The 22,321-nt window shown below is 43.8% G+C and overlaps 1 protein-coding gene across 2 annotated transcripts in view; it reads right to left on the reverse strand.

Moving 5' to 3' along the window:
* OCIAD1 (OCIA domain containing 1) overlaps positions 1-21,512 on the reverse strand; it is a 32,098-nt gene extending 10,586 nt beyond the window's left edge. For both annotated transcript variants that reach the window (XM_065404717.1, XM_065404716.1), the window contains exons 1-5: positions 21,240-21,512; positions 19,170-19,254; positions 14,514-14,567; positions 9,581-9,628; positions 2,533-2,662 (exon numbers count right to left, since the gene is read on the reverse strand). In XM_065404717.1, coding sequence (XP_065260789.1) covers positions 2,533-2,662; positions 9,581-9,628; positions 14,514-14,567; positions 19,170-19,254; positions 21,240-21,305 — 383 coding nt within the window. In that variant the 5' untranslated portion in view covers positions 21,306-21,512. The remainder of the gene's footprint in view (positions 1-2,532; positions 2,663-9,580; positions 9,629-14,513; positions 14,568-19,169; positions 19,255-21,239) is intronic.
* Between the last annotated feature and the right edge of the window lie 809 nt (positions 21,513-22,321).

Here is a 22,321-nt window from a genome sequence, read left to right on the forward strand (position 1 = left end):
TAGACATACCCTATATCAAAGCATCTCAATGATTTCAGTGTTTCTATTGTATTGTTTTCCTGTGCAAGGTATATTATTACTTTAATCCATTTTTGTGAATTTGGCTGGCACTGTCTCACAAATTTTGAGAAGTCTTACATTATAAGATATTCTATTATTAATTTTTTTCAGTGATCTACAATAGGAAGTGTTGCCTGAAACAACAAATTTAAGATTGCTTTTCTTTTTTTTACTCTAAACAGCAAAAACAGGAGTAGCTTTGTTATTCCCAAATTGAATCTTTACAAACAGCCCAACTCCCAAAGTCTAAGTCCTGTTCAAGTTCTCTCTCTAGTTTTATTATTATTATTTCCTTCAGGACGGTTTTCCAAAGGGTAGGGGACGGGGGGGTTGTGTTTTTTTTTTTTTTTTTTTTTTTTTTTTTTTTTTTAATACCATCCAGCAGTCACATTTTATGTGCATGAAAGAGGGCCTGGCTATTTGCATTTCATTCAGCTCTCTAGGGCAATATTATGTATTTTATTATACAGAAATGGAGAAACATACATTCTGTAAACTAAATAATATTAAACTTGCACTATTTTGTTAGTATTAGGGCCAACAGTTATCTGTATTATCTCATCCCATTCTTTTGCTGTTATTTCATATTTACAGTCTGCACTTAACAGCTTTATGCTGTTTGTCATTTAAAAACAGTCATGATTCTAAAGAATCTTGACTGCTGAAACGTCAATCCCTTGTGTAAAATTTTCAAATACAGGTAGCTTTGTTGGTTCCTGTCTTCTCTGAAAGTGATATTTAATAAAGTAAGCCACCTGTATAAACTCATATTATGCATTCTTCTCTCTTTTTTTTTTTTTTTTTTTTTTTAAATATATCAGCTATATCTGCTTGTTTTGCCCATCTCTTAAGCAGAATAATAAATGCTGTGCATTTGTTCTCTCTGGGTTCTGGTGGTTCTTTATGTAATTTTTACTTGACATAATTTCTCGTCAGTTCTATCCTGTTCAGTTCCACATTGGCAATATCTTGAATTATCTTGTTATTTCTCCCTTTACAATGCATTCTATGCCCAGAGGTGGTAGCATCTGTCTTGCCTCATCTATGAGTGTACAGTGGCATATAAAGGACAATTTTAAAGAAATAAAAATCCTTTATTTGCCTAGGTCTTGCTAATTGCAAACCAAAATGTTTATAAAGCCATTTGTTTTGTATGAATTTAACTAGCATGAAAGTGAAATGATTGATATCACTGGCTTCAAAGCAGGGCAGTGTATGTGGACAATATTGCAGTTTGTACAAATTACTGGTATTTACTGTCTGCCAGACAGAGCCACAACATTCTCATTCATAACCTAAAACAATTTAAACCCATCTTATGGAAGCAAAAGAATGAGCTATTAACCTACTGAATCATCAAGACACCTAAATCTTTTGTTTGTTTAAACAAGTTTTTACAGTTTCAATTCTTCACCCACTCTTGACAAAGATATGAGCCACTATAATTTCTTACTTGTAAAAGATTTAGTTTTGAATGATCACCCCAACTCAACTGAGATTAGAACATGGAGTTTAAAGGGAACTAAATATTTAGGGTGATGTTATCCAATACAATCGAATTTAGTGCAGTAAATTCAATTCTTTCAGTATAAAAACATGTTCAGCACACAAAGCTTTCAAAAATCCTAGTTTGGAAAGCAGTTAAGAGATTAATTCAAGTCCTTGTTAAAAGGTTTTTAAAAATATGTCTGTCTATGTAACAGTAACCATTACATAAACTGGACTACTGCTCACTGCTATCCAAATAACATTTTCTGAGCAGTGAATTATATAAATATAAATATTTATATAGGTCAGAGATTACAAAACTAATGTTATTAAAAACCGTATCAAGTGGGAAAACATTTCTGAAACAAAACAGGAAATATTTTAAAGAACTTAATGAGTTTTTCATAAATACAGTATAATGGTGTCATGTTTCTCCACTATTATAGATTTTAAAGTTGTGAACAAAGGAAAGTAGTAAGTTTGTCCACCATACTTCTTCCTCAGCTAATATTGTTTACTGATCTCTTTCCTTTTATTATTATTTCCGCCCTCTTTCTACTTCACCATCAGTCAAACTAAACTACTGGAAAACTTCCAACAAGTGAGGCTATTTTATTTTAGTTGTCTTCTAAACTATCAAGAGAAAACTTGTGTAACATTATTGTGAGTAAATCCCACAGGAAACCAAAGCCTTAATGTACACTCTAGTACATTTTTGCTTAAAAAAACACTCTTTGCTTGACTCGACAAAATACTCAGTTGTACATAACAGAGCTCAAACTATAATTTTCAGTTGATGCCGCTGCTTTGTGAATTCACAAAGAATGAGTTTCCTGGAGGAAACAAGTTGCTGGAAGGGAAGGAAATATTCAGCTCTCAAGATCACCGCAAGTTGCAAATGAAGCCCTGATCTTTCTATGAACTTCTTACAAGAAAAAAAAAAAGTTTAAGAACTTAAAGAAAGTGAAAGAATTGAAGTCTTACTCATGTGGAAGATCTCTGCGCCTTTGTCGTATAGTTTGTCCTATTGGGGAATTCTCCAGTCTCCCAAATTTCTCCTGGCAGGCCGACATGTAAGAAATCTTTCCAGCAATATATCCACATATACCGGCAACTTGTATGTAAAGAAAAGAGCAACTCTGATATACTCTGCACCATAACATCAATATACTTTACAATAAAAGTAGTCATTAAAAAATGTAGTACACGGTGCCATAGTATCAAATGAAAATAAGTTAGTCTTCAGTTTTGATTTAAAGAACAAAAAAGGCAGCATCTTTAATATTTCTTTGGTACTCCTGTCCAGAGAAGGTACTAAAAGAGTAAGGTGACAGCTGAACAAAGTCATAATGAAGTGTCTGAGACAAGCAGGCAACCATCAGATGTGGCAGTTGAGAGGAGAGAAGGATGACAATCAAAGATCTCTGGACCAAGATTCCCAAGGGTCTCAAACTAGGGCTCTCAACACTTTGGGTTCCCTGTTGCACAACAGTAAACCTGGCAACCCTGGAAACTTTGACTAGAGCTAGGCTCTAAGGTTTCCAGCTGAGTAGCTCAGAGAGCCTCATCAATTTCATTCAGAATATGTAGAAACAGACTTTTTTATTTTTTAAAACAAAAATTTAGACTCTCCATAGGAAATTTGGAAATTGTAGAAAATTCCAAAATTAAAATAAATAAATAAAATTGTTCCACATTGGAACAAAAACTCAAAGAAAAGTAATTTCAAGTTGTGAACAGCCCTACTTCACGGTCAAGAATATCACTTTGAATTTAATAAAAGAATCTGACTGGCAATAAGTCATTAAGGCAGAGAAGGTGTCTGTCTATTCACTTCATTTAATGCTATTTTTTTTAAAGGGACAGGCTATAGTTTATTAAAGGGAAACCTCAATGACCCGGAACTTGCCTAGCTAAATCAGTATTTCTTAAGGAACTGTTTCTTCAAGCACTTCATATATAGTCAAGAATATGCATTTATATTTCTTTCTCCATAACCCCTTTTAAAAGAAAACTAGGTAAATCAGAACATATACAAAGCTATTAACATTTAACACTCAAAATCCATAAATAAAAACCTAAAGTTCTTTTATCCCCTGCCTACTTTTTAAATGTGTTGCATATCAATTTTAAGTGTATACGATACAATCTATGTGGAACATGGATGAGTTGGTTAACATCGGAGCCTTTATTTATTTTTCATTACCTGACTTGAGTTTTAAGAACAGTAACAAAATAAGACATTTTTGTATTTCAATATATATTACAAGTGACGCTCCAAAACAGCTCTCAATATATTAAAGGGACACAACTTGCATTATTTTTAAACGGACTTAAAAAAATCAGTTGTCCATAGAGCATCCTTTAAATAATATGCCCTGTATTGATTAAAAATTCTTTTCAAATAATTACAGGTTTTTTCACTCCTCTATTGATGTTCAGAAGGCTCTTTTGGGCATGTCCAAGACAACCACCAAACATGCTCAACACACCCCTCATTCCAGGGGTGAGCAAACTTTTTGGCCCAAGGGCCATATCTGGGAATAGAAATTGTATGGCGGGCCATGAATGCTCACAACATTGGGGCTGGGTTGCCGGAGGGGTGGAGGGCTCTGGTTGGGGGTGCAGGCTAGAAATGAAGAGTTCAGGGTACAGGAGAGGCTCCGGGCTGGGTGCAGGGGGGAGGTGAGGGCTCCGGCTGGGGGTGCAGGCTCTGGGGTGGGGCTGGGGATGAGCAGTTTGGGATGTAGGAGGGTGCTCTGGGCTGGGACCGAGGGGTTCAGAGGGTGGGAAGGGGATCAGGGCTCAGGCAGGGGGTTGGGGTATAGGAGGGGGTGCAGGCTCTGGCTGGGGGTGCGGGCTCTGGGGTGGGGCTGTAGATGAGGGGTTTGGTGTGCAGGAGGGTGCTCCGGGCTGGGATCAAGGGGTTTGGAGGGCAGAAGGGGGATCAGGGCTGGGGCAGAGGTGCGGGGGGGAGGCTCCGGGGTGCAGGCTCCGGGCGTCACTTACCTCAAATGGCTCTCAGAAGCAGTGGCATGTCCCTTCTCTGGCTCCTATGCGGAGGCGCAGCCCGACGGCTCTGCACACTGCCCCATCCGCGGGCACCACCCCTGCAGCTCCCATTGGCCGCGGTTCCCGGCCAATGGGAGCTGCGGGGGTGGTGCTTGGGGCGGGGACAGCATGCAGGGCGGCGCACCCTGGCTGCCCCTATGCGTAGGAGCCAGAGGGAGGCCATGCTGCTGCTTCCAGGAGCCGGGTGAAGCAGCCTCCGACCCTGCTCCCTGGCTGGAGCACCGGAGCAGGGCAAGCCTCAGATCCCGCTCCCCAGTGGGAGCTCGAGGACTACATTAAAACGGCTGGCGGGCTGGATCTAGAGAGATCATTTTTAATGAATTTTGGAATACTAGGGAAATTCCCGAAGACTGGAAGAGCTAACATTGGCACAACATTAGCAAAGTGGGCAAGCAGGGTGATCTGGTACCAATAGGTCAGTAAAACTAATATCAATTCCGGGCAAAATATCACCGGAAAAAGGTGATACGGGATTCAATCAATACATAATTAAAGGTTAGTAATAAAATGAATGCCAATCAACATTGTTTTATGGACGACTGATCTTATCAAACAAATCTGATTTCATTTTTTTAATGAGATTACAAGTTTGATTGATAAAGATAAATGCTTAGATGGAATATACTTGTACTTGAGTAAAACGTTTGCTTTAGTACCACGCAATATCCAAAGCACTATACAGCATCAATAAAGAACACATTACATCAGTTAAGAACTGGCTAACTGATAGATCTCAAAAAAATAGTTAAGTATCAGAGGGGTAGCCGTGTTATTCTGAATCTGTAAAAAGCAACAGAGAGTCCTGTGGCACCTTTAAGACTAACAGATGTATTGGAGCATAAGCTTTCGTGGGTGAATGCCCACTTCGTCGGATGCAAAAAAATAGTTGTCATCATAGAATGGGATATTTCTAGTGGTGTTCCTCAGGGAACAGAACTTAGAGCCAGCTTTATTCAAAATATTCGTCAATAATCTGGAAGTAAATATAAAATCACTGCTGATAAAATTTGCAGATGACACAAAGATTGGAGGAATAGTAAATAAGGAGGAATACAGGGCAGTCATACAGAGTGATCTGGATAGTTTGGTTACATGGAGCCATTCAAAACATGTTTTAGTACAGCCAAATGCAAAGTGATTCATTTAGGAGCAAGGGATGCACAACTAGGAACTACACAATGGGGGAATGTATCTGAAAAGGATTTAGGGGTCACAGTAGACAAGTAACTGAACATGAGCTCCCAGTAGAATGCTCTGTCAAGAAGGGCTAAAGTGTTCCTTGGATACATAAACAGTGGAGTAGCAAGTAGGAATAGGGAGGTGATTTTTACCTCTATACATGGCAACACACCTTTCAAGATTCACGGATCCTATACATGCCTATCACAAGGTGTTATACCTCATCCAGTGCACTAAATGCCCCAATAACAACTATGTGGGTGAAACCAGACAGTCACTACACTCTCAAATGAACTCTCACAGGAAAATGATAAAAGACAAAATACCTTATCACCTGTGAGTGAACACTTTTCACAAAGCAATTGCTTTATATCTGACTTCTCAGTCCTCATCCTCAAAGGAAACCTGTACAACACTTTCAAAAGATGAGCCTGGGAGCTTAAATTCATTACTCTGCTAGACATTTAAAAATCATGGAGTAAACAGAGACACTGGATTTATGGCTTATTACAACAATCTGTAGCTCACTAACCCCATCTTTTTGTCCTATGACTGCAGAGGTGTTAACGGGCCACTCTACCTTGAATGGTCCCCTATAATATGTGCTCACTACTTATGCTAAACAATCTGTTCCACCTTGCATTTTGCTGTGATGTTGGAAGTTTCCTCCCCAGACCTGAGGAAGATCTCTGGGTTCGTCTTCGCATACAGTGCTGCACGGTGCAGCTGTGCCGGTGTAGTGCTTTAGTGAAGACACTCCTATGCCGACAGAAGAGCTCCTCCGAACAGCGTGGTTAATCCACCTCCCCAAGAGGTGGTAGCTATGTCAACGGGCGAAGCTCTCCCACCGACATAACACTGTCTACATGGGGGGTTAAGTGGCTATAATGACACGCTTTGAGTGACGTAGTTGTACCAATATAGATCTGTAGTGTAGCCCTGGCCTCTGTGGCTTGAAAACTTGTCTCTCTCACCAATAGAAGTTGCTGCAATAAAAGATATTACCTCACCCACCATGTCTCTGTAATGTCCTGGGACACACATGGCATAGTTGGATTGACTTAACCCCCAGTATAGATGCAACTAGGTCAACGCAAGAATTCTTCCCTCGACATAGCTACCACGTCTCAGAAGGTGGACTAACTACAGCAAGGGAAAAACCTGTTCCATTGCTGTAGAAAATGTCTACAGCCACAGCTGTGCCGCTCTAGCATAGACAAGCCCAGTGTAAGCCTTTTGGCACTGAAACAGCCACAAGACCAGATACACAATATTTTGCCAATCTGAAGCAGGATCAAGATGCAAAGCCTAGGACCAAAGGCTTCTGTTTGAAAACTTTAGGGGGAACTTCAAGTCAATAATTGCCCTCTCCCTGACCAGAGTATGGTTCATTGGGCCTCTATCAAGAGGAAGGCATAGAACAGAATGTATCTGTTCTTTTAGAACTAACACATAAAAGGTCGGCAAGCTAAACTATGATCCAGGTTATCATCAAAGCACATCAGGCAGCAAGTCTGTGCATTTAACCTGCGAGGGGGACATTAAATTCACCACTTAACTCAGGTTTTTTTGGCTCTGACCTTGACATGATGTCCCAGAACCAAGTCAGAGACAGTCACTTTGCAGAAACTACATGAAATTACCAATCCAAAAAACAACCAAAACTACAACCAAATATTCTTGGTGGAAAGTTTTCTCAGTACAAAGTGAAAGTCTGTATATCCACAACCAGCCATAGAAAGCAACAAATGAGGTAGTTGGGAACTTCACTTCTAGAATTCTGTGCTCTAACATGATGCTTGTGCAGTCCCAATTATCCTTTTTTTCTTGAAGATTCCCAAAGCTCAATCGCACAAGCTCAGGAAGGATACATCTCAGAACCAGAAATATGTAGAGGTCCCTTCAAAGTAGCAATTATTACTTATTAGAAGAATGTGTGTAGTAGTATTGTTCAAGTCACAAAAAATAAAATAGAACTTGCCTTAAACACCTGATAGTTTTGTCTCATTCATTTATGTGTTTGAAGCAGCACTTCCTTTATCACAAATTGTAGGCCTGATCCTGTTCCTATTGCTGTTAAAGTCAATGTGAGTAGTATCTGAATCTATGTGGGCAAAGCAGAGCGATGACAACTTCCTGTTTTACTGCCATTTATTCATTTTTATTTTACTGACTTTTTAAAAATAGTGATTTATATTTCTGATTACACAGATTTCAAAATCCGTCACATAAAATTGCAGGTTTCCTTTAATTGTGCATACAGAGAGAAAAAAGATATTAAGATAGCATGAAAGGGACAAATGAGACACTTGAATTATGACCTTCAAATCAGGAAGCGTGGTGTAGGTATGCTTTCGCAAAGTTCTTAAGGCAGATTTCACTGCAACAGGAATATGTGGTTAAAATGATACATTAGACAGTTGGACCTGTAAACTTTTCAATAATGCTGAAAAGTTACATAAGCCAAAGAGTCATCAGAAATTTAAAATGGATACTATCAGCTGGAAATATAGTCGTTGCCAAAAGAGAGAAGTAATTTCAGGTACAAACCTGACCAAGTCTCCTGCAAATGTTTGTGGTTTTAAAAAAGAAAATAAAGGAAATGTGATTATAAATGTTTCTTTCTTCCCTGTTGCAGCGTGAAAGACCCCCACACAACAGGAGAAGCTGACTATATACAAACTGTTGTCAACTGAAGAAGGTAAACTAAAAATACAGAAAATTTGTATTTCTTTAATCTTTCAGAGGGGTAGCCGTGTTAGTCTGGATCTGTAAAAAGCGACAAAGAGTCCTGTGGCACCTTATAGACTAACAGACGTGTTGGAGCATAAGCTTTCATGGGTGAATACCCACTCTGTGGGTGAACACCCCATGCATCTGACGAAGTGGGTATTCACCCACGAAAGCTTATGCTCCAATACGTCCGTTAGTCTATAAGGTGCCACAGGACTCTTTGTCGCTTTTTAATCTTTCAGTTACAGTACTCTTAAGTATTACTTTTAATAACATTAAGTAAAAAAATCATACTGTAGTGTGATTTTAAATTGATAGTGTCCTTTTATGATGACTTTCACCACATAAAAAGAATTACTGCAGGCAGACCATTACTGCAAGTTAAAACCAATTTAAACCAGTCTCCTATCATTTCTTAAAGGTTCTGACTGTTTTACCATCTTGGACTACTGGAGTCTCACAGGATAATTATCAAGAACTTCTGCAGTCTTGCAGGGTTTTACATGAATGCTACATACAGAAATTTTGCAGAGCCTGTCATGCGAATTCAGAGTGCAGAGGACTGACACTTTTCACCTGATAACAGTCTACACAATTTGTGGGTGAAAGGATATGGTAGATTAAACAATCCTATTTCTCAGAATAGACACTTTATTTAAATTGGAGATAACTTCACCACTCAGCCTGAATAAGTTTTAATTATTTCTGATTGAAAAAAATGTTGAAAGAAATGTTTAGTAGGTATCTATTATAGTTCTAGCTGTGCTGTTGGGAAGTAAAAATGAAAGGAAGTTACTGACTAAAAATGAATTTGAAAGTCTTACTATTTATGCTAGAGAAATAATTAATTTGTGAATATTAGATTGCCATATAGGGACGTCTTCTGATCTCAAATTACACCAATATAAATCCAGAGAAAGTTCACTGAGATAAATCTGGAATGACTCAGCTCGCTTCAGTGGAGTTGCTTTGGATTTTTGCTAGGGTAACTGACGCACTTCATGAACTAGATTCTGGTAAGCTGAACTAATACGAGGTTTATACTTACATGCAACTTTGGGAAGAGAGCCAAACCTTGAATGAGTGGTGAGAATTCCTGAAAATAAGTAAACAAAGTAATTACTTACTACATGAAAAATAATTATTTTAGTAAGATCACAAAGGTGAATTTAAATAACCAGATTAACATCTAATTTTTCGTGTGGCCATGCCAAAGTAGTTAATCCTCTGCACTACATGAGTTGTTTTAACTTTTTAAGAAGAAAAATCCCAACAACATTTCTGACTTATAACCACAAAACTAGAAAATTCAAGAGTTAAAATTCCAGCTTTATCCCACCTAGTGCAACTAGTTATTGCAGCACATATGGGATGTATAATCGCTCTGTGGAGAACGGAATACTCCAACATAAGGTGAATCAGACAATTTCAGTCAATTCCAAGTTCCCCTCTTTCCGCAGTTTCAAGTTCTGCTGCAGCTGTGTGACTAGGAATTTGAATTTACTTAATCATTTTGTTACTTTTTAACCCCTAACAGCTAGAGAATGGTTTAAACCAGTGGTCTCCAACCTTTTTATGCCCAAGATCACTTTTTGAATTTAAGGGCAACCCAGGATTTACCCCACCCCTTCCCCAAGGCCCCACCCCTTCCCCAAAGCTCCCCCCTCCCCCCTGTCACTCGCTCTCCCCCATCCTCACTCACTTTCACTGGGCTGGGGTAAGTGGTTGGGGTTTAGAAGGGGATGTGTGCTCTGGGCTGGGGCCAAGGGGGTCGGAGTGTGGAAGGGGGCTCTGGGCTGAGCCTGGGGCAGAGGGTTGGGGTGCAGGAGGGGTTGAGGGGTGCAAGCTCTGGGAGGAAGTTTGGGTGCAGGAAGGGGCTCCGGGCTGGGGCAGGGTGTTGGGGTGCAGGAGGGAGTGCGGGGGGTAGGCTCTGGGAGGGAGTTTGGGTGCAGGAGGGGGTACAGGGTGCTGGCTCGGGGGGGGGTCAGGGCTGGGGCAGAGTGTTGGGGTGCAGGAGGGGGTGGGTACTGGCTCTAGGAGGGGGGCTGGTGCTTGGGGTGCAGGAGCGGGTTCGGGGTGCTGGCTCCAGAAGGGGGCTCAGGGCTGGGGGTTGGGGTGCGGCCTCCCGCTGGGCAACACTTACCTCTGGCGGCTCCCGGTCGGTGGTGCAGCGAGGCTAAGGCAGGCTCCCTTCCTACTCCGGCCCCACGCCATTCCCGGAAGGGGCCAACGCACCCCTGTGGCCCCTGGGAGGGGGCGGGCAGCACATGGCTCCACACACTGTCCCTCTCTGCAAGCATCACACCCGCAGCTCCCACTGGCCACAGCTCCCTGTTCCTGGCCAATGGGAGCTACAGGGCAGTGCTCGCAGGCAGGAGCAGCATGCGGAGGGAGAACCCTGCCCCCCCCCCCCCCCACGATCAACTGGTTGGTGACCACTGGTTTAAAGCCTGATGCGTAAGGTTTAACAGCCCTTCCCATTTTTTTAAAGTACAGTAACGCCTCGCTTAACGTTGTAGTTATGTACCTGAAAAATGCAACTTTAAGCGAAACAATGTTAAGCGAATACAATTTCCCCATAAGAATTAATGTAAATGGGGGGGTTAGATTTCAGGGAAATTTTTTTCACCAGACAAAAAACTATATATATATATATATATACACACATACATATATATATATATATACACACATACATATATATATATATATATACACACACACACACACAGTATAAGTTTTAAACAAACAATTTAGTACTGTACACAGCAATGATGATTGTGAAGCTTGGTTGAGGTGATGAAGTCAGAGGGTGGGATATTTCTCAGGGAATGCCTTACTGCTAAATGAAGAACTAGCAATCAGCTGAGCCCTCAAGGGTTACCTCATTGTTGTTAATGTAGCCTCACACTCTACAAGGCAGCACAAATGGAGGGAGAGGAGACAGCATGGCAGACAGAGACATACATCCTGTGTGTGTGGGAGAGAGAGAGATGCGCATTGCCCCTTTAAGTATGCTGACACCACACTCTAAGTACATTGCCTTGAAAAAGATCAGGAAGTTGAGATCAGGAAGCAGCTGTGGCCAGCTCTCTCTGTCCTGAGCCCTGTTGTGTCTCCCCCCTGCTCTATATGGAGAAGGGGTAAGCGGGGGATCAGGAATAGGGGGGAGAGGGACACCCTGACATTAGCCCCCCTTCCCCTGCACAGCAAGCAGGAGGCTCCCGGGAGCAGCTCCAAGGCAGAGGGCAGGAGCAGCACATGGCAGTGGGAGGAGGGACAGCTGAACTGCCAGCAATTGGTAGCCTGCTGGGCAGCTGCTGCACAGGGAACTTAGGGGAGCAGGGAGCTGATGGGGGGGTTGCCGGTCCACCCTGGTTCCAAGTCCCCACCAGCTAGCTGCAACAGGCTGCTCTTCCTGCAAGCAGTGGACAAAGCAGGCGGCTGCCAAAAAACGTTATAAGGGAGCATTGCACAACTTTAAACGAGCGTGTTCCCTAATCGATCAGCAATGTAACAACGAAACAACGTTAACCGGGACGACTAAGTGAGGAGTTACTTAGGGTTACCATTCGTCCGGATTCCCCCGGACATGTCCGGCTTTTAGAGTTAAAAATAGTGTCCGGGGGGAATCTGTAAATGTCCGGAATTCCCCCCCATGCAGAGCGTGCGCTGCTGACAGGGCAGCCGGCCGGATGGTGCTACTTACATGGGGCTCCGACAGCCAGAGAGAGCCCCTCCTCCTCTCCCCTGCAGCTAAGATTACTTCCTCCCTCCCTCCCTGCATTCGCAGATCACCAGCCGGCAGTTCACACCGGCAGTCTGGAGCTCCTCCCCCTGCTCCTCCTCCCCGGCACACTGGTCTGAGCAGCAGGGTAAGGGGGTCAGAGAAGGGGCAGGGAGGTTCTGGAGGGGGCAGTCAAGAGACAGGGAGCGGGGGGGGGGGGTCGGGAGTTCGGGGGGGGCTTTCTGGGGGTGGGGGTGGGGGTGTGGATAAGGTTTTGGGCAGTCAGGGTACAGGTAGGGGGTAGGGTCCTGGGGGGGCAGGTCTCAGGAGGGGGCAGTTAGGGGACAAAGAACAGGGAGGCTTAGGTAGGGGGTGGGGTTCTGGAGGGCAGTTAGGAGCAGGGGTCCCAGGAGGGGGCAGTCAGGGGACAAGCAGCTGGGGGGTGGGGGGGGTTGGGAGTTCTGGGGGCGGGGCTGTCAGGGGGCAGGGGTGGGGAGAGGGATCGGAGCAGTCAGGGGACAGGGAGCAGAGGGGTTTAGATGGGTCGGGAGTTCTGGGAGGGGGGGCTGTCAGGGGGTGGGGAGTGGTTGGATGGGGCGTGGGAGTCCCAGGGGTCTGTCTGGGGGTGGGGGTGGGGGTGTGGATAAGGGTTGGGGCAGTCAGGGGACAGGTAGGGGGTAGGGTCCTAGGGGGCCAGTTAGGATGGGGGGAGGGTCTCAGGAGGGGGCAGTCAGGGAACAAGGAGCAGGGAGGCTTAGGTAGGGGGTGGAGTCCTGGGGGGCAGTTAGGGGCAGGGGTCCCAGGAGGGCGCAGTCAGGGGACAAGGAGCAGGGGGAGGGTTGGGAGTTCTGAGGGGGGCGGGAAGTGGGAGGGAATGGAAGGGGCAGGGGTGGGGCTAGGGCAGGACAGGGGCGGGGCTCCTCCCGTCCTCTTTTTTGCTTGCTGAAATATGGTAACCCTAGAGTTACTGTACTTAATGTTTTATGTCTAAATATTCTTGAAATCCATAAAAATGTAAAATATCTTTTGGATCTTGCTAAGGTCTTGGTCTCAGCAACATCCTATGGCATCCAGTTCAATTACACATCGCATGAATATGTATTTCCAAGTATGAGTTTGGAATGTGGCACCATTTCATTGATGGTTCCCTTGTTTTTGTACTGAGACACGGAGAAAAGACGTTCCCACTCTACCTCATTTATAACATTAATTAATTTTGTAGACTTATGTCCCCTCTTATTTGCTTCTTCTCTGAGATAAACAATCCCAGTCTTTTCAGTTTCCATAAGCAAGTTTTTTCTATGCTTTTTTGCATTCTCAGAGCCCATATCTGAATCTCTTCTAGTTACACAATATCCTTTTTTGATACGGCATGACTAGAGCTCCATGTCTGTCAAAAGGTCGCAGAAGTCACAGATTCCGTGACTTTCCACAACCTCCGTGACTTCTGCAGGGGCCAGTGTGGCTGACCCCAGGGCCAGCTGCTCAGGTGGTTCCTGGGACAGCCACACCAGCCACTGCCGGAGCGGCCCCGGGGACAGCCACACCAGCTGCTGCTCCGACAGCCCCCAGCAGCGGTTTCGGGACAGCCAGAGCAGCCGCAGTCCATGACCCCGGGCAGCGGTTCCCAGTTGGCCGGAGCAGCCACGGTCTATGGCCCCAGGCAGCAGTTCCCGGCCGGCCAGAGCAGCCACAGTCCCCAGCGCCCCACACAGAAGTGGCCCCCACAGTGTCTCCCCCCAGCGCCTCACCCCCAAGATTAAATCACAGACATTTTTACTAAAAGTCATGGACAGGTCACGGGCTGTGAATTGTTGTTTTATGATCTGCCCATGACTTTTAGTAAAAATGTCTGTGACTAAATCGTAGCCTTTGGCATGACCACAAATGAATACAATGTTCTAGATGAGGGGAAACCCTCATTTATATAATGATATTTTAATATTTAAGTATTTTCCATTTCAATCCAATTCCAAAATCTATGATCATCCCTAGATTTCTTTCAGAGTTACTGCTTTGGAGGTTTCTCCCTACCACTGAATATTTCTTTTTCTGAATATTTTTTCTTCCCCACATGTACAAAAGCTTGCATTTCTCCACTCGTCAAGTTTTCACAATATTTCCTACACATATTTCTAATCTACTTACATATTCTGATTTAAAATCAAATTTATGCATGGCAACCTTGTTGAGAGTACAAGTAAAACTTATCTGAGCAACATGAAGTTAAACCAAAAGATGTTTTAAAGTTTACCTTCCTTAATTAAGCCCGAAGTGACAATCATGCTTACTGCAGAAAAAGGCACAGCTGTGGGAGGGAAAAGTAGCTTATTAATATGGAGAAAAAAAGAAGAATTATAATTTGCAGTCTTTTCAAAGTGGCGGATTCTCTCTCTCCTGATGTCTTCAAATCAAGACGCATTCCTTTCTGGAAGATGTGTTAGCTAAACACAATCATAAGTTATTGGCTCAATACACGGGTACTGGCTGAAGTTTAATAGCCTGTAATATAAAGGCGGTCAGACCAGATGATCTAATGGTCCCTTCTGGCCTTAAACTCTATGAATAAGATAACACTAAACTTACACTTGAAAAACCTGGTAGAAGGTATCCTCCTAAAATTGAGTAACTGAGTGGAAGTATTGTAGAAACTAATTTTGAGTTTCAACAATTTCACTTTTTTCAATGTATATATAAAAATAAGATAGTAACTACTCCACTGCTCTTTTTAAAACTCCAACCATCACCCCAATTAGCAGCAATGTCCTAGCTAAAAAAAAAAAAAAGGAAGACCATTGTTTTAGTCATTTAATGGTCAAATGACCATTAACTGAACCCACATTCCTCCCATCACTTACAACCCTCATCATTACCTCCCCTTCCCAAAAGCTAGGGACCAAAGAGGGTTCTTGCTGCATGACTGGAAATTCAAGATTCCAGCTATTTCAAAACATGCTGGGAGAGAGTCCCAAAATTGAGGGGAAAGGAGGTTTTTCAGAGAGATAGGAACCTACCCCAAAACAGACAGACAGCTCATTCAAATCAGAGGTCCCAGTGCACTATTTTTGTTCACATAAAAAATATACTGTTCAACAAACAGACTGCTAAATTCTACGTAGCTTCAGTTTCCACAAAGAATTAAGATGCAGCCTCATAAAAACCATAGTGCAGCAATCTACTCTCTAGATCAGTGGTCTCCAAAGTGGGGTGCGTAAGAGGATCCTTGGCGGTGCGCCACAGGAGGAGCTTTTTTTTTGCTTCGGCAGTTCAGGCGGCTTTTTTTTTTTTTGCTTCGGCAAAAATGGTAGAGCCAGCGTGGCAGGGGGTGCGTGCTCAAAATTTTTTTACTGATAGGGGTGCGCAATCAAAAAAGTTTGGAGACCACTGCTCTAGATGACAAAGGCACAGATGACAGACAGAAGACTCATATCCAAAAAGATAATGTCATGATCTCCAGACCATAAGTAAATGAAGAAGTGGTGCTGGCCTTTTGGATTGGGGCGGGGGGGGGGGGGGGAATGTAAAGTAATAATACAATCCATTTTGGTCAAGAATTCTTCAGCATTTTGTAAAAAAAACACTGTTTTGATAATTGAAACAAATCACACTGTATATTGGGCAAGCAGCATTCTGTTAAGACAATGCATGATCACAGGCCCCGTGTATTCTATGATTTGCAGAATTCAGTTTGCTGCAGAGTCATGCTCCAGAGTCTCACTCCAGAATCTCAGCCTTCATTAAATAAAATATTTCTAGTGCTCATGGCTGCAGAGATTTCCTCTGATGGTATGTCTACATAGCAACTAGATATCCATGACTGGCCCATGCCAGCTAACTCAGGCTGGTGGTGCTCGGGGTGCAGGGGAGAACCCCGGGCTCTAGGACACTGTGGGGTGAGAGGGTCCCAGAGCCTAGGCTCCATCCCAAGCTCAGAAGTCTACACTGCAATGCAACAGCCCCATAAGTCGGAGTTGGCTGGCAGGGGCCAGCCTGGTACATGTCTAGTTGCTGTGTAGACATACCCTGAGAGGCAAACTGAGTGTAAACTGATGTTTATTGATGTTTGTTCTCTTACTGAAGTTGCAGAGAGACTGAAAACAATGGTTCTAAGAAGTGTGAACTGTCCCATTTACCTTAATGACCTATGAAAGATAATCTGCACAACTCAGAACTCAAAATATGAGGAGAGTGTAAAATAAACTGAATTGAATATCAAAATATATAACAGGAGCTACTGTACTGAATTTTTCATTTTCATATTCAATTCAATAAAAACCTCAATTAAAAAAATTGCATGAAGCTGCTGCAGAAGTTCAAAAATATAGAACTGTCTTATCTCACTCTTTTGCATATTTCACTAGCATTTACATGGTTTAAAAAGCCATCCAAATCCTACAAACCCTTACTCACATGAATAGTCAGACTAATTTTGACGGCCAACTTGTATAAAGGTTTGCAGGATAAGGCTGTGACCCAGGGACCTCTTGATGTGAACTGACAAAGGGCGGGGCGGGGGGGGGGGGGGGCATAGGCATTTACAGGGATCTCTAAGGTCAAGCATATGCATAATAATTCACCGAAGTGTGGCACGTAAGGTCTCTACCAAGAGCCAGTAGCTTACAGATCATCATCATCACTGAGAAACAGGTGTATGGATAATATTTAGAGACAAACTTACAAGATTCACAGAGATCTTCTTCAGCTCTGTGTAGCTTGAAACTTTTCTCTTTCACCAACATAAGAACATAAGAAAGGCCGTACCGAGTCAGACCAAAGGTCCATCTAGCCCAGTATCCTGTCTGCCGACAGTGGCCAATGCCAGGTGCCCCAGAGGGAGTGAACCTAACAGGCAATGATCAAGTGATCTCTCTCCTGCCATCCATCTCCACCCTCTGACAGACAGAGGCTAGGGACACCATTCCTTACCCGTCCTGGCTAGTAGCCATTAATGGACTTAACCACCATGAATTTATCCAGTTCTCTTTTAAACTCTGTTATAGTCCTAGCCTTCACAACCTCCTCAGGTAAGGAGTTCCACAAGTTGACTGTGCGCTGCGTGAAGAAGAACTTCCTTTTATTTGTTTTAAACCTGCTGCCTATTAATTTCATTTGATGACCCCTAGTTCTTGTATTATGGGAATAAGTAAATAACTTTTCCTTATCTACTTTCTCAACATCACTCACGATTTTATATACCTCTATCATATCCCCCCTTAGTCTCCTCTTTTCCAAGCTGAAGAGTCCTAGCCTCTTTAATCTCTCCTCATATGGGACCCGTTCCAAACCCTTAATCATTTTAGTTGCCCTTTTCTGAACCTTTTCTAGTGCCAGTATATCTTTTTTGAGATGAGGAGACCACATCTGTACACAGTATTCGAGATGAGGGCGTACCATCGATTTATATAAGGGCAATAATATATTCTCAGTCTTATTCTCTATTCCCTTTTTAATGATTCCTAACATCCTGTTTGCTTTTTTGACCGCCTCTGCACACTGCGTGGACATTTTCAGAGAACTATCCACGATGACTCCATGATCTTTTTCCTGACTTGTTGTAGCTAAATTAGCCCCCATCATATTGTATGTATAGTTACAGAAGTTGGTCTAATAAAAGATATTACCTCGCCCACCTTGTCTCTCTAATATCCTGGGACCAACACAGCTAAAACAAGACTGCAAATGATGGATAATATTTAAGAACTATCTATACCAAAAATTATGTTCTTAAAGCCTTGAAGTTAAAGGCAGGTCACAAGGATGCAATGTGCCACAGAGAGGTTCTCTTCAGGGAGAGGATAGCAGATGCTTATCTCTCTATGTCTGGCCACTTACGTATCGTTCATTGTATGCATCAAAATGGAGACCTATTTCCATTATTGATCCTGATACTAATCAAGAGACTGTGAAATCAAAAGAGAGGAAAACTGCAGAAAAAAAACAAACGACAGGGGAATATCCTGCTTACAAATTTAAAAAATGGATTCTAGGGGTACAACAGGAGAACTGATATATATCCAGGATCCTACATGGAGGAGACGAACAATCATCATATTCTGTCTTATGAAAGGAGGGTCACAGTCAACCTCACTAGAAAATGCTGCAAAGACTTTGGGTGAGCCAAACTTCATTAGACAGGAAAATATCTAGTTAAGTCTAGGCTCTAGAATGTGTGTTATGATTTTATTTTACATGTAACCATTTGTTGCCAATACTTTTCCTTGCTACTTCTCAAATCTCTATTCTTGTTAAATAAACATACTTGTTTTCACTAAAAACATTTTTAAATGTTGTGTGTAAAGTGGAGCTATGACCTAAGATATAACTGGTAAGCTGAGGTGTACTGTTCCTTTGGGATCAGTGTATCTGTCAATACTGTGCAACAGGAGCTGAGCACTCCAGTGAAATGCTCATAGGTTGGAGTGTGTCTATCGCAAACCTGAAGAAGGACAGCAGAGTCTGTGTAGACTGAGGAGGGAGTGCACGTGTTGCCCAGTGGTGGTGGAGTCAGGGAGCTGACCCCCGACAAGCACAGAGACTTCCTCACAGTAAGTCAGTAACGGTAGGTGGTGGGGAGGTGCTTTACAACCCTGTGTAACTATGGGAAGCAAAACAGTCCCTATAACTGGATCTTTAAAACAGTTACTGTAAATGCTAATGGATCAAGTATTCAGGGAGATGATGTGACAAGCATTTTCCTTCCATAATATTACTTATCTTAATATATCTCAGTGTATAATTTGATTTCAGTGAAGCTTCTCATACAAATAGTCCTTACTCATGAGTAAGGATTTGCAGGTTTTGGCTCTCATTCTTAAATAGCTGTGATAATGGCAAAAACAATACTACAAAGGAGGAAGAAAGAGGAGATTAAAATGGAGACAAAGGTGGTTTATCAGCAAACTTGACTCACATCTATACCAGAAGCTCTCTTGGTTGCATTCCCTGAAAATTCTTCTTTCATCCTCTGTTGGTACGTAAGCCATACCTATAGGATTCTTTCAGTATGAAAAATGAACATTAAAAGATATTTATATGAAAATATTAACAGAATGAAGCTTTTTAAAAATGCTTTTCCTAATCTCTACACTTTTACATGAAATAGCTGTAATTTAATAAATTGGGGCCTTTATTCATTGGGCAACCATTATTAGCTATTTAATTTAGTTAGAGTTATAATCCAGGCCTCTTGCTGCCTTAGGTATAATTTTAAAGATACAATAACATTGAAAAACAAATACACAGCAGCTTATCCAGACATGAGAAAATAACCAAAAACCCTGCCATACACTTAAATACCTGCCCTTATCGTATTCCTCCCGCCACAAAAGCCTGGGTAAAAGACAGATCTTGCAGCCGGCCTTGAAGGTCAACAGATTCTAACTATTCACAGAGCACTAGGATCATATTGGTGTTAGTCACTATAACTTAACACAGTAGAAAAGTCTTAACCACATACAACATTTCAATTATCTATAAGATGTTATAAGGTGAAGGCTGGCCAACCCCTCCACTACTCCCCCCCGAACTTGGAGTGCCTGATCATCACCACTATTGTGAGAGAGCTAAGTGATGTTAGGCTGTGGTGAGCACCTAATACTATGAATAAAAGATAACATTTTTAGAGAGAAGTTATTCTACATTACCAATTCACAATACATTTCTCTCATTAACTGGATCTCACAGCAGTGGGAGAGCAAAACTTCAAATTACAAAGGAACATCCATAATTAAGGCTAAGTTTTTGCTCAGATATTTTTAGTAAAAGTCATGACTGGTCATGGGCAATAAACAAAAATTCACTGAAGCCTGTGACCTGTCCCTGACTTTCACTAAAAATATCCCTGACAAAATGGTGAGGTGGGTTCAGCACCCATTCTTGCTGGGGCTCCCGGATCCCCTGCTGCTGTGAGGAGTGGGAGCTCTGGGGTCCCTCTGCCCACAGGGGCTGGGCTGCTGTAGGGTCCACTTGTCATCCCCCCTATCAGGGTGGCTGGGAGCTCAGGTGTTGTCCCCTGCCATGACTGGGAGCTGCAGGGTCCCCAGCTGGACTGCTGCAGGGTCCCCCCAGTGCCCACCATGGCTGGGCAGCTTCAGGATCCCCCCATTCCCTACTGTGGCTGGGCAGCTTTGGGGGTTGGGGCTGGGAGCACCAGCCCCAGGCAGAAAATGTCACGGAGATCAAAGGAAGTCACGGATTTTGTGACCTCCATGACATAATCATAACCTTATCCATAACATATGGAAATGCTACATAAAGAGTTAGCCCATAGCATATTCAATTTATTCAACATCAGTTTGTATTTTAGGCTAGGCTAGTTTATTACTTATGCCTCCAAAAGAGAAGCCTGGGTACCAATAGCATGTGGGGGCAGAGGAAATATATAGACAGCAAATCTCCGTTGCAAGTAATTCTAAGGAGATGTTTAATGTACACTTTAGTGAACAAAAAGGGGTTTTGCTATGTGTGTTTCAATGACACCTCACTTGCACTCTCAGATATTTTATTAAATCTTCCTTATTTAAACAATCCCAGCTGGAGACGCCAACTCCGCAAACATGGCAGAGATGTTTTGCTACAACAATCTCCGTCGCCCCAAACTGCGGCTGCCACCACGTCAGAGGTTACCAGCGCTGACACAGGCAGGCCAAGGGGTCAGGCTATTTCCCCTCTACACGAACTGCAAGCAGAGCCCGGCTGGGGCGGACAGGGTCTCACACACAACAGCTGCCCCGGGGGCGGGCGGCGAAGGGGCAGGCGTTGAGTGATACCAGGCGCAGTCGAGCCCCAGGACCCCTCGCGCCTACAAATACGCGGGGGCCTGGGACCCCACATCACACTGCAGGGCTCGCAGAGGCCTCCCGGGCTTCACAACAGCGCCCCTCGCGCCTGCCCGGCCCCAGCCCTACCGGCACCCCGGGAGCGCCTGGGCAACGGGCTCCCCCAGCCGCTCAGCCCCAAGTCAGGGGCAGCTCCTCCGTACCTGACCCGGGCCGCCGCCATCCTCCCCTCCTCGGGGGCTCCGCACTACCCGCCCGGGAGGATCCATGCGGGCAAGCACGGGGAGGGGACTAGAAGAAATGAAAAAACGGCTCAACGGCGATGCCAACCGCACCGACACACAAACCTCCCTGGGAGGGGGAAGAGGACCGGAAACCCGCAGCGACACAATGACCCCGCGGGAACGGGACAAGGGGGGTTTCACCGGAATGACCCGGATACAGCTACGGACAGGAAGGAGCAGCAGGAAAGCACCCCTCCCAACTACCTCCGCGAACTCGCTTAGTGCGCATGCGCCTGGTAGTCTTGTTCCGCTCTCCTCTCCTCGCCCCGCCCCCAAGGCTAGCCGCTGGGATGTGCGGACCCCGCCTCCCCGATCCTCCGCAGCTGCTGCGTGTGTGCGCGAGAACTAGGCGAGTCGTGCTCTTGCCTCGTGAGCCAGTGGCTGAATGAGGAGTGGACGTAGGGGTTCGGTGCCTCCTCCTGGGAAGCCGCTGTCGGGGGGGGGATTCCCCTGCATCTCCCAGCGGGCAGACGCGGAGCTCCATGGAGGGAATGCCAGCCAGCCTCCTCGTCGGAGCAAAGGGTGGTTGAGCGGGTCACAGGTTCCCCCATCTCTAAGGGAAAGTTGAGATCCAAGTTTGAAGTTGGTGCTGAGCTGGATTAACAAAAACAATGAGGAGTCCGGTGGCACCTTAAAGACTAACAGATTTATTTGGGCATAAGCATCTGAAGAAGTGGTTTTTTTAACTCACAAAAGCTTATGCCCAAATAAATCTGTTGGCCTTTAAGGTGCCACTGGATGCCTAATTGTTTTTGTGGATACAGACTAACATGGCTACCACTCTGATACTTGAGCTGGATTTGGATCACTCATGAAACAATTAAGAGAAGAATGACGCACGCATGTACATTTGATGTACGCTCGCATAACATGCCGTGCTACATCTTACTTAACCAATTGTGCTGTGGAACATCTGCGTACAAGATTGAGCTGGTGCTTGCCTGTGACAGTAGTGGCTTGTACACTGTACCAGTGCTTTTCTCATGGACTTGTCAGTTTCT

Source organism: Emys orbicularis, chromosome 5, assembly GCF_028017835.1.
Source record: "Emys orbicularis isolate rEmyOrb1 chromosome 5, rEmyOrb1.hap1, whole genome shotgun sequence".
Taxonomy (NCBI): domain Eukaryota; kingdom Metazoa; phylum Chordata; order Testudines; family Emydidae; genus Emys; species Emys orbicularis.